Genomic DNA, 27,761 nt, shown 5'->3' with positions numbered 1-27,761 from the left:
CTGGATCCGGCCACTAACTGATCGTCTGTGCACCTGACAGTCTGTGTTTTTAAAACCAATTCTAGACCACAAGCCCAGCCGAGCCCCTCGTCCTGCTGCTCCCTCTGTCCCTCCCTCTGATTCACGGAGAAATTGGTCCCTTGCGCTTGCACCAATTCCTCCTCCAGGTTATTGTTTCTAAGACTCGGGTCGGGCTTGGCGCCATTTCTCCGTTCCTATTATCGGAGCCGTCTGAATTATCCCGACTCCCATGGCTCCAATTGCCTAATTGATCACAGGCGAGTCTCAAGTCTCGACCGTCTTACATTGACCCGCTTATCATTCTCCCGGATTCCGGAGTTTCGACTTGGGGTAAATCCTGCACTTCAGTTCAGCCTAATCAGCTGCTTCATCATGCTCTATTTATGCAAAACTTTCTCTTATGCAGAAATAATACGGTACAGTAGCCGAGAGATGCCTGCTTGCTTCACTCTCCAACTCAAAACATGCTATGTATGAGCTTGAATGGACCGCATGCCTATTGAATGAACAGATATAACACAGAAGAAGAAAGAAAAAAGAAAGGTTGCCATTAGTCGGCTGATGTTCGAGGCCCGCTTACCCCAGGACGCGTTGTCAAATTCGCTGATTTCAGGGACTCTGGCAGCTTGAGAGGCGCCTCGGACGGCAGCGTGAGCTTGTCTAGCTTTTCACCCTTGAGCACCTTTTCCATCTCCTCCTTCGTGAGCGTCTCATACTCTATCAACGCCTTGGTCAACAACTCCAATTCGTGTCGCCGTTCCGTCAAGATATTGACGGCTCTTTGTCGAGCCTCCTCCACTAATCGTCGAACTTCAGCCTCGATTTCCTGCTTGGTTTCAGAAGAGAGACTATCGTAGTTGACAGTCAGATCCACATTGCCAAGTTTCTTCGAGTAACCAAAACGGGTGACGAGGGTAAACGCCGTTTGTGTTGCATTTCGAAGATCCTGCAGCTTATCAGTGTCTATTCCTAGAATGTCAATGGTGTTAGTAGAAAATACGTACCTGTGAGATACCACTTGTGACCTGATCCTCGCCAAAGACAATCTCCTCGGCCGCTTTACCGCCCATGGAGACATCAATGTCACTCAGGTACTGGATATAGCTTTTGGATACCATATCCATCTCCGGTAAGAAATGCGTCACACCGAGTGCCATTCCTCGAGGAACAATGGTAATTTTGTACAGCGGCATAGAAGACGGAGAGAAGTAGGCCACCAGAGCATGTCCAGCCTCGTGATAGGCGGTCAAAAGTTTGTCTTTATCCTGGATAACCCTGCTGCGAGACTCTGCACCCATCATAATCTTGTCCTTGGCGTAATCAAAATCCTTTGGCAAGACCTTTAGCTGCTTGTTCCTGCTAGCGTAAATGGCTGCCTGGTTGACCAGATTTTCCAGGTCGGCACCAGAGAAACCAGGAGTACCACGAGCAATCGTTGCCACGTCGACATCAGTGCCGATCTGGACGTTCTTCATGTGGTGCTTCAAGATTTCCATCCGTCCCCGAACATCCGGAAGATCTACAACCACTTTCCTATCAAATCGACCGGGACGTGTCAATGCTTTGTCCAGTAATTCGGGATAGTTGGTAGCGGCAAGAATGATGACCCCGGTTGTTTGAGAGAATCCATCGAGTTCGGTAAGCAGTTGGTTCAGCGTCTGTTTCACATAAGCTTGGTCTCTTTCGTTCCTCCGAGCACCAATAGCATCCAGTTCATCAATAAAAATGATGGCTGGGGACTTGGTGCGGGCTTGAGTAAAGAGTTCACGGACGCGCTTGGCGCCGACGCCTACGTACACCTCGTCAAATTCAGAGCCAGACATGTAGAAGAAAGGGACCCCGGCTTCTCCTGCCACGGCACGAGCAAGAAGAGTCTTTCCTGTACCAGGAGGGCCAACAAGCAAGACACCTTTGGGAAGCTTGCCACCAAGAGAGGAGAACCGCTCGGGATTCAACAAGAACTCTACGAGTTCCTGTAGCTCATCCTTTGCCTCGTCACATCCATGGACGTCGCTAAATCGGGCAGTCTGGTGCTCAGGCTGGGCTTGATTTGTTGGAGGGCCCTTGATGTTCTTCAAGACCCCGGTAGTTTCAACAATAACAGTGATCAGAACCAGAGACAAGTAGGTGACAAAGGCAAACGTTACGAAGAATTTGACCCAGCGGAATACCGTACTTCCGAAAGACTCCTCTACAACAACGTGCAGAGGGGCATCCTTGGCGCCGGTCCCTGGCTGCTTTGAGGAGATCGCAACTTGACCACCGGCATTCTGAGCCGCTATAGCCTGTCCGACAATCTGAGCCTGCTCAGGGTTGATAGCTTGGTTGACAGCAGGCGCGGGTACGGCCGAAGTCCCACCGACGCGCTCCAAGGCTTTCTGATAAATTGCATCCGAAATCACATTGCTCGTGAAATGGCCACTTCGGTATCGCTCAATCACAATTGCAGGCATATTGGCCCGGAGGAGGGCTTGGTAGAAAGCATTCTGGGCATTGGCACTATTCGGATTGTTGTTCGCTGTCTTTTCCTTCTGCGCCAGCAGGCTATAAGACGGTCCTCCAAAAAGAAAGCGTTTCTGGTCTAGCCGCTGCACATTGATGGGATTAATTGGCGAATAAGCACGGTTGGACAGCGGAGTCACTGTTGAATAAGTCCGGGTAGAAAGCGACGGGTAACGGGATGCGGTGGGCGACGGTGCGGCCCATAGAGTTCTGTCTTAACAGATCGAGTGTGTTAATGAGGATCGTTACTCGCGACAGCAGATTAGAAGACGCTTACTATACGACAATGACCGTGGCAGTCTATCTATAAGCGTGCGAGAAGCTCCAGTGGCTAGAGTCTCGGAAGACGCCGAGGCGAGAAAGTCGGGCAGAAAGATGCGCGCGGGGCGCTGTTGGAGCATCAGTGCTTGTTCGACACTGTTTTCGCTAAACTCATCCAAGAGTATTCCTAAACTGACCTGCAGGTGTATCCGTCGTGACTGAATCGTAGGTGGCGCGGCCGCGGAGGTCTTTCCAACGCCATTCCAGGGAGTGGTCACCAACTTGGACACCGATGGACGGGATGACGATACCATCGCTGAAATGCTCTATATGAAGCCTTCTGTTAGATTTAGCGCATTGCCAGCGCAGCAAAACATTCTTACCGGCGTGAAGATAGGAAGTTGAAAGGCCATGTTCAATATAAGCGGCACTTGGCCGCGGCAATAACAAGCAACAACTTCTCGGGGAAAGAGTAGTCCACGAATAGGAGGATGGATAATGATACAAGCTATCGTTGAAATAACGCAGATGCCATGCCCGGGGAATGCAGATGGCGGGATGAGAGGAGGGAATCTGGTCGATGATGGCGTCCGAGAAGGCGGCGGCGACGCCAATTGTTGAGTAATGCCAATGTGGGCCAGTTGCCGTACCGTATAATTTGATGTCACGTGTCACATATTGCTAAGCGCCTGAGGCACATATAGAAACAAACCACTATCACCATTGAACCTTTTAACCAAGGCGCAATCCTCAGACCACGCTCGGAAGAACATCCTCTTCTACCTGATCATGGAAGTACTGTCATTCTTGCCGCAACAGCTCTAGTCATATCATTGCGTGATTTCTATCAACATCAAGGCTCTGGTACGATCCGTCTCGTCCGTTCTAGCATGGGTACCTGAAGGAGGCTCAATAAGGCGGCTGGTCGTTCGACCCAGACATCAGCGCTTTATCCAGCTATGTTCGGACGGCATCTGTGGTAGCTCGACATCTGCCTTAATATATACCCCATGCTGAGTACGGCCACCGTCAACGGGATATATATATCGCTCTTATTCAACACGACGGAACAGCCGATTACCTTTACTTACGAATGGCTAGACCTTCTTGAGCCGATTTCACAATGACCTCTAGGAATATCTTTCTCGTGGGCGCACCCACATTCTCGAGTCTACGGTGGGATGAAAGCGAGCTTCTCAATGAACCTGTGCCCCCGTTTCGAGATCCCGACTCCCGCTACGAGGCGTCCGGGCTGCTTCTGCCTCTAAAGGACACCTCGGGGAAATGGCGGCTATTGGCAGGACTATCTATTCCAGAGACACCAGAAATGAAAGGACCCCGGAGAATGGCCGGAGAAGCCCTTTTCCTCACAACCAATGACCTCCAATCATCGACTGGCATGCGAGCGGTTATTTCCGAGGATTCAGAACTATCTCGCTTCTACAACCATTCTTTCACTGTCCATGAAACATCTGAGATCTCTGCACCAGGTGCTACACCAGATGAGTCCGTACTGGACAGTGGTCAATGGACTGAAAGCATGGCAACCTCTTTTGCAAGCAACGATGAGGGCGAAACTAAGACAACGCGGCCACCGATCCATGGCGGCATTACAAACCTGTCAGATATACCCAGTGCACCATATCTGGAATCTATTGTGCCACAGACTATGACGGTGAATCTCATTGCCGCGATCATCGTCATCCGGCCTTCGCGTCGTATCCTGACAAGGCAGTGGAAGAGAGAACTGGACCTTGTTGAGGTGGTGGTAGGAGACGAAACAAGAACTGGATTTGGGGTTACGTTCTGGTTACCCCCCTCGACGGTTAGCTCGGCTACCCGCAGATGCGGCGATACAGACGGGGAGGAGCTTCGAAAATCGCTGATGTCACTTCGACCGCGGGATATTGTTCTACTTCGTACAGTGGGACTGAGTTGCTTCCGAGAACGGGTATATGGGCAAAGTCTGCGGGGAGCACTCACCAAAATCGACCTCATGCACCGCCAACAAGTGGATGCAACTGACTTGGGCGGAATCTACAACTTGCGGGACATCCTGAGCCACGCAGCCGAAAGCGAAGATCCGCTACTGGTGAAGGTACGTAAGGTACGCGACTGGATCAGGCGATTTGTTCCGGATGCAGCAGGCGGTAGTACCAAACCCGGAAGGATTGTGACTCTGCCTCCTGATACACAATAGAGCGCATTATTATTATTAGAAACATGAGTTACCGACTTCGCTGAAGGAGCATTGGAGCCGGGGATATGGACTGGTGTTGCAAGTAAGGAGGGCAGCGATGCCGGGTCCATGTGGATGGCACTGTGACTCTGGAGAACGAGGGCCTGGATATAGAAGTACAGTGGGCCTATGGCCTGCTCAGGACTACCATGTAACTTTTACACCACTGCCCCTTAAATCCTTAATCATATGCAAAGGGTCGTTCTTTGTTCCAGGAGTTGCATGATTTCGCGGTTCCTAGAGTCACGAGATGACCGAGTGCAGCCGTTGATGTACTTTACATTTTTAGCTAGACCTCGGATTGCCTCAAGTCACGGGTTGATTGGAAGCTTGGAAACAATGTCTGTCATCCTGGATACATATTGCCATGGAACATGTTCAGTATCACCTTGCCGAGAACCAATGAGACAGTGCATCTGTACTTTGTTTCGAGCAGCTTCAAATTCGAGAACAAATCCAGGGGCTTTTTGAGCCCCACGAAGACCACCTGATCGGAGTTGCTGCGCCTGATCATGGGTGGATGTACTGTACACGTACTGGTAATATATATGGCCAATCATGAAGCTGTATTCTGCCCCTGTGGCGGCTGCCCGCAAGCAGAAGGTTGCAGTTGGACTGAGGTGGTACCTTACATTACAGCCAGGTTTCTTCGACCTTTAATTTGGACTCAAACGTGTTCTCCTGGCTTTTAATTATCGTGGTGGTCGTGGATCTCCTGTTCCTTCGACTCTCTTCTTCTGCAATTATACTCGGTCCCCCAGCGGTTGATCTGTGCATTTGACAGCTCATCTTGAACAACTTCACTTGTCTGTTCTCCCCGCTATTGCCTCGTGCGGACACCTGTCTCTCCTCAATTGCATTCCCCGCCCGCATACAGCTCCGTCTCCGACACTCGTTCTCCTAATCATACCTCTATTGGACTAATATAACTCTACCACAATTATGAAGGGTATAGCATATTCCTGAACTTCCAAGCAAGGACGGCCCTGTGCTTACTTGTTTCCTAGCTCTTATTCTCGTTGGTGGTTTCGGTACCCGCCTGAGGCCCCTGGTGAGCAATCCCCTCCTGAACGACTGATTCAACGGATCTCAGCTAACTGTCTTGATTCTCTTAGACCCTCACTCTGCCCAAGCCCCTCGTTGAGTTCGGTAACCGCCCCATGATTCTGCACCAAGTTGAGAGTCTTGCTGCTGCTGGTGTGACCGACATCGTCCTTGCTGTCAACTACCGTCCAGATGTTATGGTTTCTGCGCTGAAGAAGGTATACATTCCCTAAATCTGCACAGCTACTGCAGATGCTGACTGTAGTGGTGGATGTAGTACGAAGAGCAGTACAATGTCAAGATTGAGTTCTCCGTCGAGTCAGAACCCCTCGGAACTGCCGGCCCTCTGAAGCTGGCAGAGAAGATTCTCGGCAAAGACGACACCCCATTCTTCGTTCTGAACTCCGATGTCATTTGTGATTATCCTTTCCAGCAGCTCGCTGAATTCCACAAGCGCCACGGCGACGAGGGCACCATTGTTGTCACCAAAGTCGACGAACCCTCAAAGTACGGTGTTGTTGTTCACAAGCCCAACCACCCCTCGCGCATTGACCGATTCGTTGAGAAGCCCGTCGAGTTCGTTGGAAACCGCATCAATGCTGGTATCTATATCCTGAACCCTAGTGTGCTGAAGCGCATTGAGCTGCGCCCAACATCCATCGAACAAGAGACATTCCCCGCCATCACGAAAGACGGCCTGCTACACTCGTTTGATCTCGAGGGCTTCTGGATGGATGTCGGTCAACCCAAGGACTTCCTTACCGGTACCTGCCTCTACCTTACCTCGCTCACGAAGCGCAACTCGAAACTACTCGCTGCCAGCTCAGAACCCTACGTGTACGGCGGAAACGTCATGGTTGACCCTTCTGCGAAGATTGGAAAGAACTGCCGCATTGGCCCCAATGTTGTCATTGGCCCCAACGTTGTGATTGGGGACGGTGTTCGTCTGCAGCGCTGTGTTCTGATGGAGAACAGCAAGATCAAGGACCATGCCTGGGTTAAGTCGACCATTGTGGGATGGAACAGCTCCGTCGGGCGATGGGCTCGCCTGGAGAATGTGACTGTGCTTGGTGATGATGTGACGATTGGTGATGAGATCTACGTCAACGGTGGCTCAATCCTGCCGCACAAGAGCATCAAGCAGAACGTGGATGGTAAGTCAATCCAGTTCATTACCACCCTTCCGATAGCTAATCATAACCTAGTCCCTGCCATTATCATGTAAACGTCTTTAACTCACCGCCGCCCGACGAATCCTTATACCTCCACCCCACCTCCTCCTCACCTACCCTTAAACAACCTAAATGCATAGAACCGGAGTCGATTTGCGCCTTTCTACAGCTGGGTTCGAGCAACGCGCCTGCCTGACGCCCAATCTCCACCCTCTCAACTCTACATTCACCTAGTGCATACTTTTTTCTCCGGCACACTCTAACACCTTGACGGTGCACTGCATGCTTGAAATCCAGTTCTAATTCCCATTATTATATTACAGCCCTTAGTAATTGATTTCCTTGATATCATCTTTGGACTAATTTCAATTTTCCATTTCAGCACCATATCCCTTCTACATCACCTTGTCTTGAATCCCGTCGTCTTCTTTCATCTACCCCTTTTATACATGCATACATACATACATAATCTGCTTCTGACTCACCCAGCCGCCCACTGTTTGTCTTTCTACCTACTTTACATGTCTACTTATTCTGGTGTCTCCTATTTCTCTGGTTTTCGCCCTTCACCTACAGGTTATAATGATGTACGTGGACGTGAACATGTAAATATGGGACGAGGGAAAGATGAGATGAGAAAAGAGGAGATTAGGACAGGAAAACAATGAAAAGGAACTTGATATGCTCCCACTACTTGTCTAGACCATCATGCTGTCAGAAAAATCCGTTGGACTACTATGTCTCTATCTAACATTATGTGCGGTTGCCCTGCGGTCAAGAGAATGCCATTCGTCCTCAATGGAGAGGAATAATTAGATTGGATTGTGTTCGGGCCTGAGTGGGGGATCTGGATGTAATCAGGAGTAAAATATACAATGAATGAATGGATTCTGACGGTGCGTTTCCAAAGTTATAGGCTTGATCTGGCCGGTCCTTTCATTCACTCATTGAAATGTGAACTGTTGTTCTAGCATTTGTGCTGTCTTCGCGTGTCACGGCGGATTTGACGATCGTATGATATGTTATAAATTAGACCGATGTATTAGTAGTAGTAATGTATATAGTGCATGATAGTGTCACCCCAAATTAAAATCTTCTTAGCGTAATAACAACATACAGAGAAAGCAAAAGACGCCGATACAGACTCAAGGAGAGCCTTCGAGTTAGGTAAATAACCTACTCTCTCACTCTCGTCGCCGCCTCCTCCTTATCAAGAATCTCATCCCACTGCACCCTCAACTCTTCCATATGCTGCCAGCACTTCCTGCCCAACTCCTCAAACTGCTCCTTCTCCTCCTTGGTAAGATCCGTCGCGCCGCGTTTTCTCCGCCTGTGTCGGTCCTCCTCGACAAACGCGGGCCCAACAACCCCACCATACCCCCAGCCTTCGACCTCCGTGGATGCCACTACAACCCTGCCGGTTCGAGTAGTCGAGGTGCCCCATTTTGCTCTGCCGCCGCCATGGCGGATGTACGGCTCTTCGGCAGTGTCGAGCGTAGATTGTGCGGCGAGGACAAACCAGACGATGGCGTGGGCGCCGACGTAGCTGGTAAGATTGTGCCAAGGGGAGCCGAGGAGGCGGGCGAGCCAGCAGGCGGCGATCATGGCGTAATGAAGAGGCAGGGCAAGGGGGACGATAGCCGTCGCGCAGACGCCTGGATGGGAGAGGTATGTATTAGGCGCTTGGTAGGATTCGGAACTGGCAGGGTCGGAGTTGGTGAAGTCGGTCGAATAGAAGGCCTTCACCCAGGGAGCGGTGCTGGGCAGGTTCGAGGTGAGGGAAAGAACGTCGGTTAACGTCTTCGATGATTCGTAGGGCGTGACGGTTCGGAGGCCTTGGATGTCGTCAAAGTCGAATAGTTTAATGGTTGCCTCGTGGCTGGAGACCCAGATGACCCTGCCGGGCCCTTTGGGAGAGCCCGACTTGTGGAGCAATGGCATGACATTGTGCGTGAGCATATAGTGACCGAAGACATTGGCGCAGAAAACATTCCCTAACCGAGGCTCTTTATCTTCAAGAAAGCTGGTTTGCTTATCTGTTATAACTCCTGCGGGCGCAATCTTGAATGCTGGCCAGGACACCGCATGGACAAGATCGGTAACCACGGTCCAGACAGCCAGCGGCCAATTGAGACCAGTCCATCCTCCTATACCGGCATTAAGCACGACAGCGTCGAGCTTGGGGAAGTTTTTGTTCAAGCGGCGAGATAACGCGCGGACGGAGAGGAGGTTGCAGAGGTCGGCATTTTCGGGGACGAAGGTCACTCGAGCAGCAGCAGAGGGTTCTCTGGTACGCAGGTAATTTTGAAGGCTTCGAAGGGTGTCGTTTCCTTTTCTGGAGCTTCGGGTGGTGAAAACGACTGTCAATGACAAGAGATCGTTCTGACGAGAGGTCAGAAATTCATCCGCCAGACGACAACATATTGAGTATCCTAGTCCGCTGTGGAGACGAAAAGTAATGGAAGGGGGTAACGGTCAGGGCACGATAAACTTAGGGCCAGGGGAGGGAGCGTATAGAGGGGTTTCACTGTACCTGTTGGCACCCGTCACGAGCACATAAGCATGCTTTTCGACATCAGCAACCCCGCTTGTGGCCATGATGGTTCAATTTGCACTCGAAGGGTTGTTGTTTAAACATTTTCATCGTCAAGTGATTGGTGTAGCATGAAATCCGATGATGTAAGCGGCTTGTGCCTCAGGCTACCTAGGTAGGTAGTCCCTTTGCATGTGATTGTCGTCTATCTCCCGAAATGGTACACCTAACTCTTTGTGCGGTACCTTGAAGGTTCATTGTTGGCTTTGCCATGGTTGTTATGGTCGCGAGAGACACAAAGCAAAACCCCCTATACCCAGGTCTCCCGCTCACCGGCGGTCCCTATTTGGGAAATACCTCTGAAATGCCCCATCGTCTTGATTGCCCGAGGCGACTGAGACTAAGTGAATTGGCTCCCTCTCTTCGAGGTCAGAAACATGCTAGAAACTAGTGCACCTCCTAAAGCTTCCAACAACTTTCGGCGAATAAAGATATACGGAGCTCTTGAGTGCTCAGCCCATGTCATCGCACCATCTCTTTCCTCCACGGTCCACCCGACCATTGTGAAAATCTGATGTCAATTTCAGGAAGGATTCGGTTTGATTCACGCTAGCCGATCGTCCCCCACATCGTGGATATCTGGGGTAGGATATATTCCGGGATGATCACATTCGAGGATATACCAAACGTGCAATCAGGAGGGGATATCCGCTGATTGTCTCGTATTCGAGCTGTCTAGACCCCCCAGCCCGACCGGGGTTCAAAGCTGTCCGAAACAGCGACTCCGCGGACCTCCTCATGCTCAAAATTCTAATAAATTAAATCGATTGATTGCTCAGGGGTGGGATTGGAACATGGTATTATTACTCCGTAGTTTGCATTGGATGATGGCACGATGTCTGCGCTGATGACCTTTCGCGACTCACGAGAGATTGGAATGTCTGTGGAGACAACAAATAGCGTACGGCATTCGGGGCCAGAGGATTCGGATGGCTTTTCCCGAATCCAGCGTGGTGACGGCCAGGGGCGCCATTGGGGTGGTCAAGATTGTTGTTCAGCCACTCATGTAGGAGACATGACACTTCTCCATGTGGTCCTGCCTTGGGAGCAGCAAGGGCGAGCGACAGGATGGGAGGAGCTTCTCCGCACATCTCAATTTGTCGCTTGCATGCTTTTCGAGCTATAGCTTGTATTAGAGTTATATCGAGTAAATAGATTGGCATCTGGGGTGATGACCCGCAAATTCCTGGGAGCAAGCAGCTCACGAGAGACTGGGTATAGTATTATGTCTGTAACAAGTCATAATGAGTTATTGGGCACCTGGGCAACTTTCTTCCGAGAAGCCGTCCCGCCGTCACAGCTAACGAGGGATTGCTAGTCCTTTGTGGCTCTTTCCACATCAAGCTGAAAAGCTATTCGAAAATCTCCTTGCCCAGCAGGAGGAGAAGAATTGACATGGATCAAGAATCCCATCTCCGTTGTTGGCCCATCAGGGGAACACCGTGGGGACAACTCGATCCACAGCGGACCGACCCTTAACTACTCATGGCCTAAGTCCAACAAAGAAAAATGCGTTTGGCCTCGTGGGTCGATTAATCCCCGTTCACCGATTTTTGAAGGATGCTCTTAGTGCTTACCGTTTCTTTGTTCGATTGAGAACGAAGCGACATATCAAGCCTGATTGAATAAAATTCAGGAGTAGAGAGTTGATCCTAGAGAGCGGCTGCTCGTCGCCTAGCTTTCGAGCGTCGTCTCGGGCCCCGTACGGAGAAGGATCCTAAATAGGCCCAAGAATTTGTCAGTCCAACTACAGGGATAGGAGGGAAGGCAGGAGCTGTGACTCGCGCACAGCTGATAGGAAAACTCTCCGTTGATCGCCCTAGCCGATCGAAAGGTTCCAGGAGACGATATGGTTCTTGATGCCTGATAGGAGTTTCCAATCCCTTTCAAGTACTACCACGCAGGTGACCTTTATTTCTATCCTGCAAGGGGCCAGATTGTTGCGATTCGGAAGGATTCTTTTCTGATCGGCACTCGGTTGACTCAAGCACCGTACGACGTGATCCAAGGTCGCAAAGTTGTTGTTACGAAGTCTTTTCGTCTTGGAGAATGCGAGCTAGACACTTGACTCACCGACAATTAATCACTAATCCACAGATTCAGTTGGATATTGTTTGAGTGAGGAAACAACCTCACAGAGAGCATCTTCCTGAAAGGAGCTAAGGTATTCGAAGATGGTAACTTGTCGACTCCAGATGAGGGGTTTGATGTCATCTCCAGGATTGGCGCGTGAACCCGGCTGCCCGATACATAGATACCTACCGTCAGTACGGAATACACCAGACAGAGTCACAGACTGCCCCTGCTCGTCGATGGGACCCGAGACCGTTCAACTTCCAAGCCTTTTGACATAAGCGCAATGGAATGGCGTATCGATTGAGATTAGTCTCCCCCACTTGGTCACTTTAGCCCTTTGCCAGGTCGGCTTACGGACATCAGTAGTGGTTGATGGCGTCTTTTGGGTCCAAAAGTCAACAAACTGGCAATAATGGCGATGAGATAATCATAATTCGTTGAACAAAACCAAAGTTCTGCCATGATTGAGCGACTATGACTTATATCCAAGGTAACGGTTCTGTAAACCGATTCTAACCGTAGTATTATGTATCATCGGTGATCGATCCGCGGTAGAACTGCAATCTGCTGGGGTTGGGTTGGGATAGGCGACAACCGCTCGATTAAGTTCCGTATGTAAGACAGCTGCGAGTCATTCAAACCTTGGAGAGAACGAATGACATCACGAGAGTTATGATGGAGGCGCTAGAAGTTTCCGGGGATGTGGATGTCGAGTTTGGGGGACAAGAATACCCCAGCTGCAAACATTCAGTCAGCAAACCGATAACCTTTGGAGTTTGGACCTAGTTTGTATCAGAGAGTGCTATTCTGCGATTGCGGGGTAAAATTAAGCGATGAGACTTACTCGGATGCTGTCGCGTTGTTTATGAGAAACTGGTTAGGAGAGGATCCGGCAGTGACAGTGAGGTTCAGATTGATATCTTCTCCTTTCTTTAACAGGCGACTGGCGACATTCTATCGAGGCCTGAGTAGATCACGAATATCTTTCAGCTGCGGCTGTTCTGCACAATCGTCATTGGCTTCCATTGGATGTTTCGTATCTCAGAGGCTTAGACAAGCAAGAAGATAGGGCGAGTGAAGCTAGTAGTTTGTTTAATGAAATGCTTCCACCGCTTGTATTCTGACTAGCCTTCATAGGTTCATGGCAATTGGAAGGTCAATGGCTGGCTCCACGCAAACAGCAGGAATCTATTCATGCCCAGTAATAACCTTAGAACCTTCCCAGACTCGATGTTCTCATCCAGCTAGCGAATTACGCGTGCAGTAGATCATGCGAGATATCTATTATACTGACAAAAAAATAAGGCTCTACCCTCAATACGAAGTAATGGTATCTCCGAGCATCAGCAAGGTGAGAAACAGAGTCATTGATGATTGGGGGCAGGAAACAGAGGAAATACGGAAAAGACTGCCATTTTGAGTTGACGCATGATACTTCGCAAAACCTACCTACTATTCAGGATCTGACTAGAAAGGTAAATGACAGAGCCAATAACCTGGTTCTTGGGTTGTGGTTTAACCTCGAGGGCTTGAAATAGCCTTTGGTGATAACGGCCTTTGTCACAAAAGCCGTTCTCAGCTCCGTAGGATTGATCGCGAATGTCCCTGTCTCGACTAGGCCCGATTGCTCCTCTTGAAGGTATCGGAGTAGGCCTTCGGATCCGACATAATTATAATGATATTGATCAACAAGTCATCTTTGAGCCGTCAGTGCCGCTCCAGACCAAGACCAGAAGTTTGTGGCGTCTGCTGCGCGAAATAGATGAGATAGACCTACCTACTAGCCTAGTGCCCTTCCTCATTTGACAGTAGACGAAAATGTTGCCCCAAACTCACTCTCCAAGGGACGCGCGTGCGAAAGCGAGACAGATAATGTGGCACGATGGGAAATAGTCTAGGTCTATTTCAAAGCATCAGATTCTGCTATTGTTGGTGGCGTTGGAACTATACCAAGGTGGGCCTATTCCCGACTTCAATCGTTCCAGTTGTACCGAGAATGGAAGTATAATATTCAGCCGCAGCGTTTAACATGTGGCAAACTTTTAACTGGCACTGTGTCGAGATTCCCATAGGAGAGTACGTATGGTCCGTACCTTGCGGCACGATATATATTTCACTTCATGTTAGTATATTCACCACCGATTGCAGCTGGTTCGTTGATCCCCTTCAGGTGTTCTATAAGGTTATGCCTGAAGACATCGGCCTGCAGCAAGTCTTGGTTACTCCGTACTTGATGCGAAGTTGACAGGAAGGATCTCGAATTTCTCAATTTCCTCTCCAAGTTATCCTTCCTTTGTGTCTGCTGATCTCTTTTTTTCTGGGCGTGACGCCGCTGGACATCCAGGGAAGAACCACGCGGAACCGCGTCTGAGGCAAAATAGACTCGTGGACTCGAATCAGGTGGTTGAACGATTGCTCTTCTCATATCTCCGATCCAAGAACAATGCGGAGAAACTCCACAAAGCAATTAGCAGAGATACAGAGGGCTGGTACGCGGAGAACACCAACACCTGTCGCCATAGTATGGTCAAGCAGGTAATGATTAGTCCAGAGCATGATTGCATAAAGACCAGCTTGGATAGACGATGAGCTTCCCCCAAGTCCTGGAGGTGAGACCATAATCATGCTTAACGCCGAGAAGAGTCATGACTCGGTTTAATCGGTAGCTGCTCCGTTCTCAGGTGACTTTTTGAATGGCTGGCGGATGCACCCGCTGTCCCACCAGGCTCCATCCATGGATCAATATCTAACTCTGCAAGAGTAAATACCTCCGAAGGGCAGTTTTGATGACGATAAGAGGTGAGACTTTTATTCTTCGCCCACCGCCAACAACATTGAGATCGACATGTCAGTCTTGCGTTAGATGTTGACCGGTTGCAGCGTCTTACCCGATCCTGCCAGGCGAGCTGACGATGATCCTTTGACTTGGCGAATAAAAAGGAAGCAAAAGCTCATGTATACGAAGCTGCGACTGGGAGATTCGTAAGGCTGCACCCATGTGGGCTGGCTGGCGATCCGTTTGAGCTTGTTCTGGTTGATTACGAGGGTTCGATCATTCGCCTCCGGGAAATGAGAATTGAGGATCGGGGAGAAGGGTTGCGTGGCCACCGCAATGGAGGATTCGAGATCCTCCCCAGTCCCCGACGATACTCCGTCGATAATACTCGTCGCCTCGCAGTTATCTGAAGGAATTCAAAACACAGCCACGTGGGGATTTATCGACTTCGTCTGACATGGCGCTGGCCATCCGGGCCTGGTCTTCTGTGCTTCTGGTCTGAGTCTCCCATCACTATCAGCGGCGAGGTAGAGGTTTGGTTTTCAACTCGGTGCCCACTTGCAATTTTTGTCTGTATGGAGTAAATGGATACACACCGGTTACCGATGCTTTGGTGATTGTATCTTCCTTCCAGGCTTGGTTCTAGCCTTTAATAATAAAAAAAGAAAAGAAAAGAAAGAAAAAGCTCGATAGAGAGGACCGACTGGTAGTTAGCAGCCTCAAGCTATAGTTATTGATGTCGCAACTTAGACAGATACTGCCTGCTTAGTACGCAGAGTTACTAGTAGCTAATAAGACCCTGTCATTTTAGGAAGATCGGATGGTATCCATGATAGGCCCGTAGGATGGAAAGAGTCTGTACTACTCCAGACCTCAGAGTGCGTAAACCCAGAATTTCCGTATTGGACCCTGAATTCTGTCCGAATAGCCGACCAACAGTGGACTAGTTAGCGGGTAGCCTCCTCGACTGACCGGGGGTTTGTCTCAGTTCACGTAAAGCTCAACAAAGGAGAAGGCAACCCAGAGGCACTATTTCAGAAAGGTCGAGGGAAGAGTTGGCATGAAGGCACAATGAGTCTTGTTTCTTAGGTCATGGCTCCAGCACTCTGTTTGCTGCTGCTTGTGCATGCCTTTTGGGAAGGGTTGGCTCCTTTCTTCTCCTTCTCCATCTTCTTTGGCCCTTTCTTCGCATTGAGGGAAGTGGACAGTGGAGTCGGAAGCCTTTGTCTGTGTCGTGACCCATCTCAGCGGGTTCAGAGATCATCCCCAATGCCCAGCCGTCACGAAACTCTAAACTGGCCATCAAACCAAACATGAAAGCTGAACCTTAGCATGTAGGATGTAAATTTGCAAATCAAACCGTCCAGTGTCAGACCGGGAGGCTGCCTGGCTGGTTTCCAATCAACCCTGCTTGCCTGTCCCACAGCATCAGCGGAGGCTAAACTGTCCCCGGATTAGACGGTTTTTCTGGTCCAACATCTAGTCTCGGGTCTCACCACTGCTGATTGGAGTGCATCTTGCCAGGCACTGCAGGAGGGTGGAGATGTTGGTGTTCCCCTCTTGCGCTCAATCGGCGTCAATGATTGGCTGGAAGCTGGTACCTAGTCCAATAAATGCTCAGGAGGCCGAGAAGAGGTGGTGTTGTAGTACAAACCCGGCCTCTCCCTTAGCCTTTCCGGTTACCCCGGGCAGTGTGAGTTGAGGGCTTGAAGCACTTCCAGGCGCAGCTGTCACTTTGAGATGATAGCGTTGCTTGGTGGTGTTTAGTGTCTTTAGTGTCTTTAGTCCAGAATCCCGGTTCTAAGATGGAGTCTGATGGGACAATCTGTACCTACTCTTGCCTAGCGTTGAGTATCAGCGCTAATCGACCGTCTTCGACTAATAATAATCCTCGCTTCTTAGGATGGGCGTCCGTAGTCCCCCCCCCTTTACCTCCTCCCTCTCTCTCAGTCTCAACTCTGTCGACTCACCACCACTACTGCTCCGTACTGTCCTGTCACTGTTGTCGGAGTCTCCCCCCCTCTCTCTCCTCCTCCTCTGTAAGTCAATTAATAATAATAATAATACTTTATTTTTATTTTTTAATTTTTTCGCCCTCTCTATTTTTACTCTGTAATTTACATACCAGACTAGATTAATAAGAATAATAAATCTTTATTTTCTTTTCCATCAGAGTTAGCCTAGGTACACAGCTTGCCCACCGTCCATGCTAACCAGCTTGAGTTGTTGGACTGGCCTGAGGATCGCTCTCTCCTCTGGACTCGTCTCGACTACTTAACTATTAAGATAGCACTAATATCTGAGGTACTTACTTCTGTGCAGCCATACAATACACGGCATATGCCCTTCGTCTCTCACTCTCTCTCTCTCTTGCCTCTTGAGAATCTCTATTTATCCTCGGCTTCCTCCTCTGCCTCAGACCAGTGCTGTCGTATCACCTCACTACCCTTCTCCAGTTGCAACCCGGACAGCCGACGGCTTACTATAGGCATAAATTGTCCTATATTATCCTCGCGCTCTTCTTCCTATATTACCATCCTTCCCTATAGTCGCCTGTCGTCTTCGCCCTGCACCAACCAGCCGTCGCGACATATTAAATGTTCCAGCCTCAAAGTCAGCTTGACTGTATTTACAACATCCCCGTCGATCCATCATTCTTAGAGCTTTCGCCTGTCACCTCGCCTCGCTTGTCCAGACCTTCCAGACGCCGTATCCTGGACTTAACTTTTCTGTGATAACCTTGTCCTTGTCGCCTCTTCTGGACCCAGATCCTTTTTTGTATTTCTTTTTCCTGTGGCTTTCTTTTCCATTTCTCCTCACTCTCGCTTTCTCAACCCGACGCTTGTCTCTCCTCCGCCCGTAGCCTTTTATTGATTTGGCCACCTGAATACCTCTTTTCCTTTCTTTCCCTTCCTCCTCCTTTGTCTCCCATCGTCCTTCTTTCTCGCCATTGTTGTCACCCGACTCCCTTACCCTGATCTTATCGCGTCTTACCTGCGGGCGTCAACGGTTCGTTCCAATCTGTCGTAATTCTGTGGTCCCATCCATCCCCACACTTTCTATTTACTACTCGTCGCGATCGTCACCACCAAAAATGTCCACCGCGGCTGCTCCGAACGCACGTAATTTCAGCTGCAGCTGGGAAGACTGCAATAAGGTAGCTCACCTTTTCACTTCGTGCCTGGCTTCGATACTTCACGATGTTGACGATACATAGGCGTTCAATCGCAAGTCAGATCTCCTAAGGCACTTCCGCATCCACAACAACGAGCGACCGTATGGATGCAAAGTCGAAGGCTGCGGCAAGAGCTTTATCCAAAGAAGCGCATTGACAGTCCATGTGCGGACGCACACCGGGGAGAAACCACATGCTTGCGACTATGAGGGGTGTGAGAAGGCCTTTTCTGATGTATGGTCCCGCGCTCTTTGCCTTTTGCAAGTCTGAATCTAACGCCTTACTAGTCATCAAGCTTAGCTCGTCATCGGAGGATTCATACAGGCAATCGTCCCTACATCTGTGGGGAAAACTCGTGCCAAAAAAGGTATGTCTACAAGCAAGCTGATCTCTTCGATTGGAGCAGCACGGCTAATATGAACTGTAAAGCTTCTGCCGTAAAACAACTTTAACAAAACATCAAAACCGATCACACCCACCAGGAGCCCCAGTAGCTCGAGCGCCCTCGGAAGACACGACATCTGAAGGTTCCTACCCTAGCCCCGTCGCCACCTCGGTCTCGAATGAACAGTATGTTCTTCCTCAACAAGCGTATTACCCTAATGCTTCACCAACGCACGAATTCTATCCCCCTCAAAACTTACCAATGCACGCGGTGACAGTTCCCGAGCAGATGCCTATCATGACACATAGCATCCCCGTTACTTCCTCGGTGGAAGTCCATAATGCGCAACAACACTACATGCAACAACAATACATGCAACAGCAGCATTTTCAGTCACAGCAACAACAGCAGCAATTGCAGCATTTCCAGCAACAACAGCAGCAGCAGCAGCAGCAGCCACAACATCATCCACGGTACAATACACACCGTGTGGTATATGATACAATGGACTACCGTCAGCCTCAGCCGGTATACACCCCACATGCTACTGGAAACAACTACAATATTCCTTTCTCCTCTGCAATTGAAATCAAACCTGAGATTGTGTTCTTGGATCAGCCGGCGGGAACGGATTTCTCGCACCTAGGGACAGGCTGCTAAGTGCGACCCCTATGTTTCCAGAAACCAAGTGCTATGTTGCGACGAATGTTCTGTACAATTTCGAATCTGCTGAGACCCTCTATTCTCTGACACCCTACATTTTGAGCCAGCTGTTTGTAATCCGAGCACACGTTTTGTATCGTTCGCTGTTTCATTCTAATTGGATCGGGTTTTGAATTCAAAGGCTGTGGAAAGGCGTTTCGTCGCACAACATTTGATACCATACAGTTTATCTTACACTCGGCGAATTTTGTCCACCGAAGGCTGCCCCGCTCTGTCTGTCTGCGTACGACTACGTACACTATCTCCAGCGCCATTATGGTTTCCTTATCCAGCATCGGGATTTCGGCGCGACCGAGCCCAGCCTCTGTCCTGGCTGCTATCTCCAGTGCGCGACTCATGTGGAAGAATGTATCTAGTCATTCATGATCCTAATTATCAGCCTTGGCTGTCAGCCCTGACTCTGCTCAACCCACTGCGGAACCGTGTCCGGCGGCTATTTTTTGCACGGACGAAAAGAAAGAACCGCCGAACCCCACACCCTCGTCTCAGACGACCTGATTCAGTCTCACCACTATCCATTTCACCTCACTTGGCACCTGAGCAGGCGTCTCCAGCTTCTTCCCGAATGCAGTAATTTGTTACTGGTGTCGGGGCGCGGTAGGGCGGATGGGTCTCTACCCAGGTATGCAGTCGATAGTTTCACAACTTTGTTGCCTATCTGCTTAACACTCTGATCGTCGCTTTTCTTGTGAATATCTGATCGCTGAATGGATATCGAGCCAATTACCAGATTGGTCATGTGCATGTGGTAGTACTCTTGAGTGACTTTGCTCGCCTTATGGTAGATACTGGTACTCGCCTCGCGCCAGGGCTGTAACCCCGTACAATAGGTACCAGGTACCTTAAGGGGGTACATCTCTCTCGCGAGGTGGTAACGTCAGCCAAGGATCGACAGGTTGAAGCTGCAGCTGTAGTCCGCCTCATCCTACTTCGACTACAACCGTGGGGGATTTATCTCGCCTCACCGGGACCCTCCCTATTACTATACAGTATATACAATACGCCCACCGACGACTTAGCCCTGGACTGGAGCTCCGCTCCCCTCGCCGCATCAAGAAAAAGACAGGAGTCAACACCACCAACATCATTAATCGTGCTCTCTTCTCTAGCGCATTGGAATGTTACCCTCACAGAACAGCCCAACAACCAACTCGTATGCGTAGCCTCCTGCACAAAAAGCGCGGTAACTTTACACCCCTCAAATCACCGCTTCCGGTGGCTTGAGATCGACGACAGTGGCTTTCAGCCTGGCTGCTTTGTGTCGAGGGGGATGACTTTTCCTGATTATAGTCGTAAAGTAAGACACGCCTGCTGTTGGAAAATGCCAGGGTGGGAAATTTAGAAAGTGGGAATGGTGGTGGCATGCATAACTGCTGTGCCGCATGCCACAGCAGTGCATACAGGCGCGGTCAGGTCAGGGCAGGTCCACGCATGGACGGATACGGAGTAGAGGGACTTCGGAAGCTCGGAGTCTCCAGATAGGTTGATCGGGCTTTGGTCGAGGATAATTTGGCATAAGGAGGGGCGGTATGTCAAGCAATCAGAGGCACGGGGATAAAGAATCCGGGGAAAGAATGCTCATCATCAGCGGCGCAGCGCCAAATCAGTCACTAGGTTGACCAGGGGCTGGAACGGGAAAAAGCAACCCGCCAATTTGCGAGGTTGATTTGCATACTACGTAAGTAGAGACTTGAGGGTGTGTGATCTGTCGCTGATCTGGTGGTGGATTAGCAATGTGATGTGAGCTGGGAGCCCAGCTCCATATCTTGTATGTCTGGATTAGCCCTCTCCATGGACTAGGTTGGCACCTGTACTGACTGTGGAGCTGTCGCTGGTATTGATGTGCGTGATTGGAAGCTAACATGAAGGTCGAGAAAACTACGCTGGGTACGGAGCCTCGTATGCCTCCCAGCCAGAACCAACTTCCAAGGCACAGGAGCGACATCATTGTCTTGGGCCTATCTAGGTAGTAGTAGGTACGGAAGGAAGATACGCACTCCGTAGTCGTTACTCTTGGGCGTCTACCATTGTGGGGCCAGGCGCAGGCGCCAATTTCCTTTTGATTTGCACTTCTTTGATTGGATTCGTTTTCGTTTTTCATGTGGGTGGTGGGATGGATGGAGTTGGACTCGACTATGGAGTGCGAGATGAGAGTCGCGCTCTAGAATTGGTATTTGGTGCCAGGTTGATCCCTGTATGCGGTTGTATATGTTACTAACTTCTTCTTCGGGTCGGAAATTCCCGCCCGCGTCTATCTTCATGTTTATCACTCCTTCACTGGGTCGTCGAGCCCACTTGAACAGCCTTAAATCAAAGATACCTCGGCTACTCTCTCCTCGAGTCTCAACGGATCTTGCCAGCCATTGCCCAGCGGCGTTTGATCTTTGCTACCAGTGAAACGTCTCGACCTGGCTGTGATATCGGCCAATAGCCGTCCTTAGGTTAGTATCCAACCCATCCTGCGCCGTGCACAATACAATCTAACTGGCCAAACCGGAGTAAACAAGCCCACCTTGTCGATTTCTGTCTCCTATCGGGGAGAAAGCGCGGGACCTAGCGGGATCGAAATAGCCGCTATCCAAGCTTTAACTTTGTCCATGACTCCATGAGGAATGACAGCCCGCCTTAGCTCCTTTTTACTCCACTGGAGGTACCATCTAGCTCCCGAGCTATGATAAATGTGGTAGGAAGGAAGGAATAGGATAGGCCCATGTACTGTCTTTATAAAGGAGACGCTCTGTGACTCGGGAACCCGGCGCTCCTGGAGGTACCCATATCTATCCGAAAAGGGGATCATCCTGCGCGGCTAAACCTCTTGACTTTGACCTTTTTTGGGTCTGGGCCGTCTCCCGTGTAAATTGTGCAGAGTGAAGGATGTCAGGTCTGGACTTTTGTCCGGGTTTGGATCAGAGGTTGTCTGGGCAGTGATCAGGGGGCGGCCAAGAATCAGGGACAATAGAAGGATTCGTTATGCGGGGTTGGAGGTTGAAGCTAGAAGTTCAAACAATGTCCTTGGTCCCAACGACATTGCCTTTATCTACGTTGCAGAAACTTGAAACTGCAAGGAGATGCAGACGCCTTGCAGAGTCGTAGACAAAGACAGTCAGACAAGGCAGACACGACATAAACGCACATTCGAAAAAGCGAAGCCAACTGCACAATCCCAGCACGTTTCTACGAATAGGCTCTCGCCTAGGTGCGTTGACTGCGGCAACAAAGCCAGAGCCTCGATTGGCAGGATGCCTTCTAGGAACGAACTTCCGGCGACGTTCACTCGTCTCCGCTGCGTCGGGTCTGCGAGGCTGCTATTGGGGGGTGCGTAAGTTTCTGATTGCTGATAACGTAAAGCAACCTCATATTTCAAATGACGGGTCTGTCATTATTGACGATCTAAGTTCTGTACGAGGGTGATCAACATGTATCTCGGTCGAGAGGTAGGTGATAGTTGGCCCGGTGCTCGACTCAAAACAATCTACTCCGTACTCGTGGGGCCATAATAAACTAGCTAGGTATTCTAGGAGTACTCAGTATAGAGTAGATAGTTAGTATCTACCCCGTAGTCTATCTAACTCGAAGGAACTGTGACACCCATGCATACCAAATTAGTTTGTCGTTAGGCTCAGCCGCTTTAGGATTATTCCACGACATGACATTCCATTCCAAACTCTAGAGATGGCGTTAGAAAATGCTTGAACTAAGTTTCGGCCCCAGGTCCAGCGTGGGGGATAGATAGACTAGACGGCAGAGAGACAGCCGCGCCTTCCTACGACACAAGTTACAATCTGTTGCCTTGTAGAATCAGTCTTTCTGCCGAGATGTCAGGAGGAATGAGGAATTTCCCCCTGTCTCTTCAGGCGCTCGCAGATCTGCCAAGTACTTACCCATCTGAACGCCAACTCCCTAGCATCTTGATCGGCACTCAACGCCTGAAGTTTCGTGGCTGCTACAGCTTGTACCTTCCAGTACCCAAGACCGCAAGTCAAGTCTCTCAATCTCATTGTGGCTGCAGCCGTCAAACTCAAAGTGAAGAATTAAGGTACTGATACATTGTGCGACTGTGGCGTCTGCTAACCTCCCTTTCGGCTCTCGTTCCCACCACTCTGGGTCCGCGACGATGCCGTAGAATAAGCACACGGCGGCCGCCCCCGTCGTCACCCTGCATAGTGATTGGCAATCTCGTCCTCTTATCTCCTCGGAGCGAAGTTGGATGTTGGGGATGGAGAAAGATGGGGCAATAACTCCAAAGCCACATGTGCTGCAGCCCAGGCTCTTGGCCTGGCGCTTCCTTCTTCTCCATCTTCTCCGCATCGGGCTGGCCGATTAAGTAAGCGGTGGCATAGATCCTTTGTGTTGGATTGCTTTGGTGATACCGTGATAGCCAAGGGGAGAAATGGCGCTGGTATGTGCTGACTGCGAGTCAGAGCTTCATGAGTCTTCATGGCATCGTTGCCGTGCGAGTGCGACGAGTGAGAGAGGCGCACGATTAATTACCTCAGCTTTAACAAAAACGAGAACCAATACTAACGATGGATATAATATGGTTAGTATCGAGTATTTTGCAAATCGACACACCGACCTTCAGCGAGGTCTCGAAGGATCATCTCCTGTCATTAAGTTTGGAGTTGACAGAAGAGCTCTATCGCCATCTTGGCCAGACGCGGCATCACATGGCGCTAATTGAATACTCTTGTTTCCTGAAGATTACGGCCTTTGCTGAGAAATCAAGGTAATTGCCTCATCTGTGGGGTTTATGGGCCTGAGGTATTCGTGATTGATGGCCCACGTGGCACGTGGTGAGCATGGGCTGGATTATGCTTTGTGATGAGGCTGACGGAGTAGAAGCCTGATTGCTCCTGTGATATGAAGGTTTATATTCCTTGGTCAATTGAAGTGAGATGACGCGGTCACTGCGCCGACTGATAGTATTTCTCGTCGCCCGTTGATAGCCGGCCAAAGTCAGACTGAGATGTCTTACAGGACGAGATCAATCGTCTAGAAGTTAAGTTAGACCGGTGTATCAGGTACTAAAAAGACACAGGTGAGTAATTACCAACTCGATGTATTACCAAGACTGAGACTGACTACGCTCTATCTCTAGATTTAATCGCTATCATGACACCATCTACCAGCTGATCAGTCCTCGTTCCCGGTCAAACCCTCCTCGAAGTTGTGTCCCCGGCTTCACTACCTTCCCTTGTAGGATCGTATACCGGACGATATTCTCACAATCCTCGGGCCTCACTCGTGCAAGCCAAATACACTGGGAGGCTCCCTCATCTGCGGTCTTGATGGCGGAGGCCTCAGCAACTTGTGCCTCTGTCTCCTTATACCAATCGAAGTCGCGTCTGCGGTACACGATTACATTTGCCGCGTACTTGTGTCCCCCGACATGGCTGATGAAATAGATACCGACACCACCGGGCCGTTCATCATCCAGATCGCGATGCAGACCTAACGGACGGAGGTGACGGTCAAACTCGCGCCGCAAAAGCGGCGCAGACTGTCCGCACCGTGCATCTCGTGTCTTCTGCGAGCAGAGCAAGATAACTGCTGCATGCGGGCAGGGACGTGATCGCAAGGACGACATGACTTGCTCTTCTGTCAATCCAGTATCTACACCTTCCGTCTCAGCCAGTACTGGCGGAACATTCAAAGGGGTCGTGTTCGTCATGGCTGGATCAATAAAGCTCCGGATCAACTCCGGCACCAGCTTCGGCGTAACGTGGTCGATGATCGTGAAGCTCGGTAAAAGTAGTACCGTAGTCGGCTGCTCGCCCTTTTCGTGGGCATGATACTCGTCGGGCACCGGCATATTACTGGCGGACAGCTTCAGCTTCTACTCCCAGGAGAAACACCTTATTAGCCATCGTAGCCCTGATTTCTATATGAACAGCATTCAATACTCACCCCATTACTCGGCAAAACCCCACCCCTATCCACAGCCTCCATGACACTCCCCTCCTCATCTGCAACATCCCTCACCCAGTCCGTCTTCCCCGTCGCCACAAGCAAATGCGTCGACCACCCATTCACATTCCCATACATCTCATCCTCCTGATCAACATCGAATTTTGCGGGATACTTGATCGTGCATGTTGCGCAGTCATGCAGACAGTCTTCCCCGTCTGTGGCCGGGTCAGGCTTGACAAAGAGTGATTCCGCGGCGGGCGCTTTAATGAAATCGTCGGGAGAGCGTATTGAGCGTGGGGGTTCGGAGGGGTTTGGGGTCGATGAGGGGGAGGGGGAAGCGGAGGGGGTGAATAAGGCCGTGCCGCGGCGGAGAAGGGATTGCATTTTCGTTTATCGTTTTGCTTCCAGTTTCGAGCTCGGTTTCGGTTGTGTCGGTATATTTGTATCCCTCGTAAATCAAATGATAAATATGTAGGTAATTGGGGTGTAGTCGTTGGCCGTATATCCAACAGGTCTGGTCTCTATTTTCTCTCTTTCGTCACAGCATTTATGTGCTAAATCGGCGCAAGCAATTCAACAAGCACTTCAAGAAAAAAGAAATATTCAAGAAGAACGATAGGGAAGACAGAGTCAAAAGCAACAACACCCCCTATGATTAACTGGTTATTGATGTGTGAACTTTCGGAAATGTGGAGGACCTCGGAGTTGCACAAAAAGCGATGATGTGAGAATGATCGGATCTTATCAATCAGATTGCTGTCTTTGGTGATTTGGTACCGAAATTGGAGGTGCCAAGAGCCGTCCAATGCTCCAACGGGAATCTGGTAATTATGTCCGAGCTATAGGTGCCGAGTTCCGGTTATACTATAGTCGATGGTAAATAACCTAGAGGTTTGATGGCTGTAAACTTACGGTTTTGTTGTTCTGGGGTGCTGGGATTCTGGAAGTTGATGGTGGCAGGACTTTCCTGGACAAGGGGCTGGATAGTCCGCGGCGTACTCGGGGGTTATGCCGAAATATATCTCTGCGCATAACTTGGACGTTAGTTCTACTAATACAGCATTTTCTCCATTCAATCAAGTACTGGTACGGTTGCAACAAAAGAAAGAACCAGGATCACTGGACTGTTGATTCGCATGTAATCTACAAGAACTCGAGTATGACAAAAAAGGGACCAAAACGAAACATCTTTATACTGTCACCTCTGCTGCCTGGTATCATCGGCCACGCTTCAACCTCTATCAGAACCCACCGCATCAAATCCTATACACCATATATGGTACAACACTTACTCAGAGTCCTCCTCCTGCTGGGCCTTGCGGGCAGCAGCAGCCTCCTCCTTCTCCTTCTTCTGGAGGTAGAGAAGAGCGCTGACCTTCTCGGAGATGTTGCTGTCCTTGGCGACGATGCCGGAGATCTGCTCGCGGCCAACGAGAGTGGCAACAATGCTGGCACCGACAATGAAGGTAAGGACGAAGCGGTACATGCTGTACCATTGAGGAGCACGGCCCTTGACGGAGGCACGGGCATCGTTATAGTAGAGGAAGGTGAAGGCGAGGAACTGGGTGATCAGGGCGTACTCAACTGAGAACAGAAGAGTAGGCCAGGCAACGGCGGGGGCCACGATACCGGCAGCATAGCGCTTATAGCCGAACTTGCCGCCGTATCCAGCCCACTCGAGACCCCAGTGGACAGCTCCGAGGAAGGAGAGGATCTACACCATGCCTAATTAGTATTCATCCTAGCGGCTGACGACCCCGGCGTTTATGTGTCGCCGGGGTTGACTGTACTTACCACCGCACCGTATCCGACTTGGATGGGCTCGAGCATGTGCAGCAGGAGCTCAGCGCTCTGACCGGAGAAGATGAGACCATCACCAACAGAGTTGGCGCGGTTGATCTCGTAAGCGAGGTACACGGTCTCCAAAGAGGTCGCGAGGTAAGGAATCACGCCGGCCATGCCGAGGTAGAGAGCCTCCTTGGGCACGGTCTCGAGGCTGAAAGTCTCCTTGATAACTTTCTATGTAGGAGGAATAACGCAGTTAGCACGCGCGGACACCAATAAAGAGACTAGATGCCCCCGCCAACTCAGTAGAATTAGGTAGAGTTGGATACGTACCGCATCGCCCTTGATACCAGCCATGACATCAACATCGTCGTCGGCCTGCAAGCACGTAGATCAGTAATTGACCATATATCCTCAACCATCATACAGTAGCGCCTCACATTAGGAGAAGATGAGGCGTATCGGACAAGAGCGGTTGTGACAGGCTTGCGAGTAGCAAGAGCCAAGCTTGGTGACACAGTCGGGCGGGTGGGATAGCGAGCGGCAGAGGTCAACTGGGCCTTGAACACATTGTTCACCAGCAATGAGCGGGCAACGGAAGCATTGGAGCTCGAGACGGCCCTCAGGAGAGAGCGGGCAGCGGTTTGTCTGTACAGCATTGTCGTCTGGGCAGCTAATTTTTCACATAAGTTGCGTTAGCACTTGACGTTGGAAAGCCGGATGAAGCTGGATGGACGGTTTGTAGCGCCAATTGACCGGGGAAAAGGGTCAATCGAAGTTTATAAGCAGCAAGCGGTTTGCTCACCTCGAAGCTGTTGTATATTGACTCGAAAGAGGGGAGATTTTCTGGCGTTGATAGCAACGAGACGACGAATGGGCAAGGTGATATTATGCAGAGGTGCGGTAATGACCGGTTCGGGCGGACGAGGAACGCCAAATTCGCAGATCTTGTTCCGATGCTCCAAGCTCTTCAGGCATAGACTCGGTAGCTGTCGGAATTTTAAGGCAGAATTATTCCCAATTAGGCAGGCAGCCTCCACGTTAGTGACTCAGCAATCCAGGTCTATAGCCCTATCTTCTAACCACATTAGGGGTGGAA

The 27,761-nt window shown here is 50.2% G+C and overlaps 8 protein-coding genes across 8 annotated transcripts; 3 read left to right on the top strand and 5 right to left on the bottom strand.

Annotated features, from left to right (window-relative positions):
- Nucleotides 1-399: 399 nt before the first annotated feature.
- BJY04DRAFT_187867 (i-AAA protease YME1) lies at nucleotides 400-3,359 on the bottom strand. The gene is made up of 5 exons (XM_073711125.1): nucleotides 3,168-3,359; nucleotides 2,982-3,110; nucleotides 2,801-2,912; nucleotides 1,026-2,737; nucleotides 400-967 (listed from the first exon to the last, which is right to left on the bottom strand). The coding sequence occupies exons 1-5, from the start codon at nucleotides 3,195-3,197 to the stop codon at nucleotides 572-574; spliced, it is 2,379 nt and encodes a 792-aa protein (XP_073571829.1). The 5' UTR covers nucleotides 3,198-3,359; the 3' UTR covers nucleotides 400-571.
- A 166-nt stretch (nucleotides 3,360-3,525) lies between these two features.
- On the top strand, nucleotides 3,526-5,441 carry BJY04DRAFT_187865 (uncharacterized protein). The gene has a single exon (XM_073711124.1). The coding sequence runs from the start codon at nucleotides 3,908-3,910 to the stop codon at nucleotides 4,982-4,984; it is 1,077 nt and encodes a 358-aa protein (XP_073571828.1). The 5' UTR covers nucleotides 3,526-3,907; the 3' UTR covers nucleotides 4,985-5,441.
- Nucleotides 5,442-5,687: 246 nt separating this feature from the next.
- BJY04DRAFT_187864 (mannose-1-phosphate guanyltransferase) lies at nucleotides 5,688-7,978 on the top strand. Its single transcript, XM_073711123.1, has 5 exons — nucleotides 5,688-5,972; nucleotides 6,031-6,074; nucleotides 6,139-6,285; nucleotides 6,345-7,221; nucleotides 7,273-7,978. The coding sequence occupies exons 1-5, from the start codon at nucleotides 5,966-5,968 to the stop codon at nucleotides 7,290-7,292; spliced, it is 1,095 nt and encodes a 364-aa protein (XP_073571827.1). The 5' UTR covers nucleotides 5,688-5,965; the 3' UTR covers nucleotides 7,293-7,978.
- Nucleotides 7,979-8,261: 283 nt separating this feature from the next.
- Nucleotides 8,262-9,940, bottom strand: BJY04DRAFT_52550 (3-keto-steroid reductase). Its single transcript, XM_073720565.1, has 2 exons — nucleotides 9,773-9,940; nucleotides 8,262-9,679 (listed from the first exon to the last, which is right to left on the bottom strand). The coding sequence occupies exons 1-2, from the start codon at nucleotides 9,835-9,837 to the stop codon at nucleotides 8,416-8,418; spliced, it is 1,329 nt and encodes a 442-aa protein (XP_073571826.1). The 5' UTR covers nucleotides 9,838-9,940; the 3' UTR covers nucleotides 8,262-8,415.
- A 7,838-nt stretch (nucleotides 9,941-17,778) lies between these two features.
- BJY04DRAFT_217706 (putative C2H2 finger domain protein) lies at nucleotides 17,779-18,904 on the top strand (the record flags this gene model as incomplete). The annotated part of the gene is made up of 4 exons (XM_073716112.1): nucleotides 17,779-17,841; nucleotides 17,902-18,093; nucleotides 18,147-18,226; nucleotides 18,289-18,904. 4 exons carry the CDS (start codon nucleotides 17,779-17,781, stop codon nucleotides 18,902-18,904), a joined length of 951 nt encoding a protein of 316 aa, XP_073571825.1.
- Nucleotides 18,905-22,643: 3,739 nt separating this feature from the next.
- Nucleotides 22,644-23,617, bottom strand: BJY04DRAFT_187851 (uncharacterized protein). The gene has a single exon (XM_073711122.1). It carries the CDS (start codon nucleotides 23,273-23,275, stop codon nucleotides 22,868-22,870), a length of 408 nt encoding a protein of 135 aa, XP_073571824.1. The 5' UTR covers nucleotides 23,276-23,617; the 3' UTR covers nucleotides 22,644-22,867.
- A 472-nt stretch (nucleotides 23,618-24,089) lies between these two features.
- On the bottom strand, nucleotides 24,090-25,261 carry BJY04DRAFT_207191 (sucrase/ferredoxin-like domain-containing protein; the record flags this gene model as incomplete). The annotated part of the gene is made up of 2 exons (XM_073713827.1): nucleotides 24,090-24,803; nucleotides 24,875-25,261. The coding sequence occupies 2 exons, from the start codon at nucleotides 25,259-25,261 to the stop codon at nucleotides 24,090-24,092; spliced, it is 1,101 nt and encodes a 366-aa protein (XP_073571823.1).
- Nucleotides 25,262-25,973: 712 nt separating this feature from the next.
- BJY04DRAFT_187847 (DUF3429 domain-containing protein) lies at nucleotides 25,974-27,742 on the bottom strand. Its single transcript, XM_073711121.1, has 5 exons — nucleotides 27,468-27,742; nucleotides 27,103-27,335; nucleotides 26,996-27,040; nucleotides 26,672-26,896; nucleotides 25,974-26,591 (listed from the first exon to the last, which is right to left on the bottom strand). Exons 2-5 carry the CDS (start codon nucleotides 27,319-27,321, stop codon nucleotides 26,166-26,168), a joined length of 915 nt encoding a protein of 304 aa, XP_073571822.1. The 5' UTR covers nucleotides 27,322-27,335; nucleotides 27,468-27,742; the 3' UTR covers nucleotides 25,974-26,165.
- Between the last annotated feature and the right edge of the window lie 19 nt (nucleotides 27,743-27,761).

This window comes from Aspergillus karnatakaensis, assembly GCF_047715665.1.
Source record: "Aspergillus karnatakaensis strain CBS 102800 unplaced genomic scaffold BJY04scaffold_21, whole genome shotgun sequence".
In the NCBI taxonomy this organism is placed as follows: domain Eukaryota; kingdom Fungi; phylum Ascomycota; class Eurotiomycetes; order Eurotiales; family Aspergillaceae; genus Aspergillus; species Aspergillus karnatakaensis.
Note: the sequence above shows the minus strand (reverse complement) of the source record. Positions and strands in the feature narration are given on the sequence as shown.

Coding starts and splice junctions, on each gene's coding strand:
- BJY04DRAFT_187865 (XM_073711124.1), top strand. CDS start 3,908: ATGACCTCTAGGAATATCTTTCTCGTGGGCGCACCCACATTCTCGAGT.
- BJY04DRAFT_187851 (XM_073711122.1), bottom strand. CDS start 23,275: ATGCGGAGAAGATGGAGAAGAAGGAAGCGCCAGGCCAAGAGCCTGGGC.
- BJY04DRAFT_52550 (XM_073720565.1), bottom strand. CDS start 9,837: ATGGCCACAAGCGGGGTTGCTGATGTCGAAAAGCATGCTTATGTGCTC. Junction 9,680..9,772: donor CTCGTGACGGGTGCCAACAG/GTACAGTGAAAC, acceptor TCGTCTCCACAG/CGGACTAGGATACTCAATAT.
- BJY04DRAFT_187864 (XM_073711123.1), top strand. Junction 6,075..6,138: donor GTACCCGCCTGAGGCCCCTG/GTGAGCAATCCC, acceptor TGATTCTCTTAG/ACCCTCACTCTGCCCAAGCC. Junction 6,286..6,344: donor TGGTTTCTGCGCTGAAGAAG/GTATACATTCCC, acceptor TGGTGGATGTAG/TACGAAGAGCAGTACAATGT.
- BJY04DRAFT_187867 (XM_073711125.1), bottom strand. CDS start 3,197: ATGGCCTTTCAACTTCCTATCTTCACGCCG. Junction 3,111..3,167: donor AACTTCCTATCTTCACGCCG/GTAAGAATGTTT, acceptor GGCTTCATATAG/AGCATTTCAGCGATGGTATC. Junction 968..1,025: donor TCACAAGTGGTATCTCACAG/GTACGTATTTTC, acceptor GATAAGCTGCAG/GATCTTCGAAATGCAACACA.
- BJY04DRAFT_187847 (XM_073711121.1), bottom strand. CDS start 27,321: ATGCTGTACAGACAAACCGCTGCCCGCTCTCTCCTGAGGGCCGTCTCG. Junction 26,897..26,995: donor CTGGTATCAAGGGCGATGCG/GTACGTATCCAA, acceptor CCTCCTACATAG/AAAGTTATCAAGGAGACTTT. Junction 26,592..26,671: donor AAGTCGGATACGGTGCGGTG/GTAAGTACAGTC, acceptor GGCATGGTGTAG/ATCCTCTCCTTCCTCGGAGC.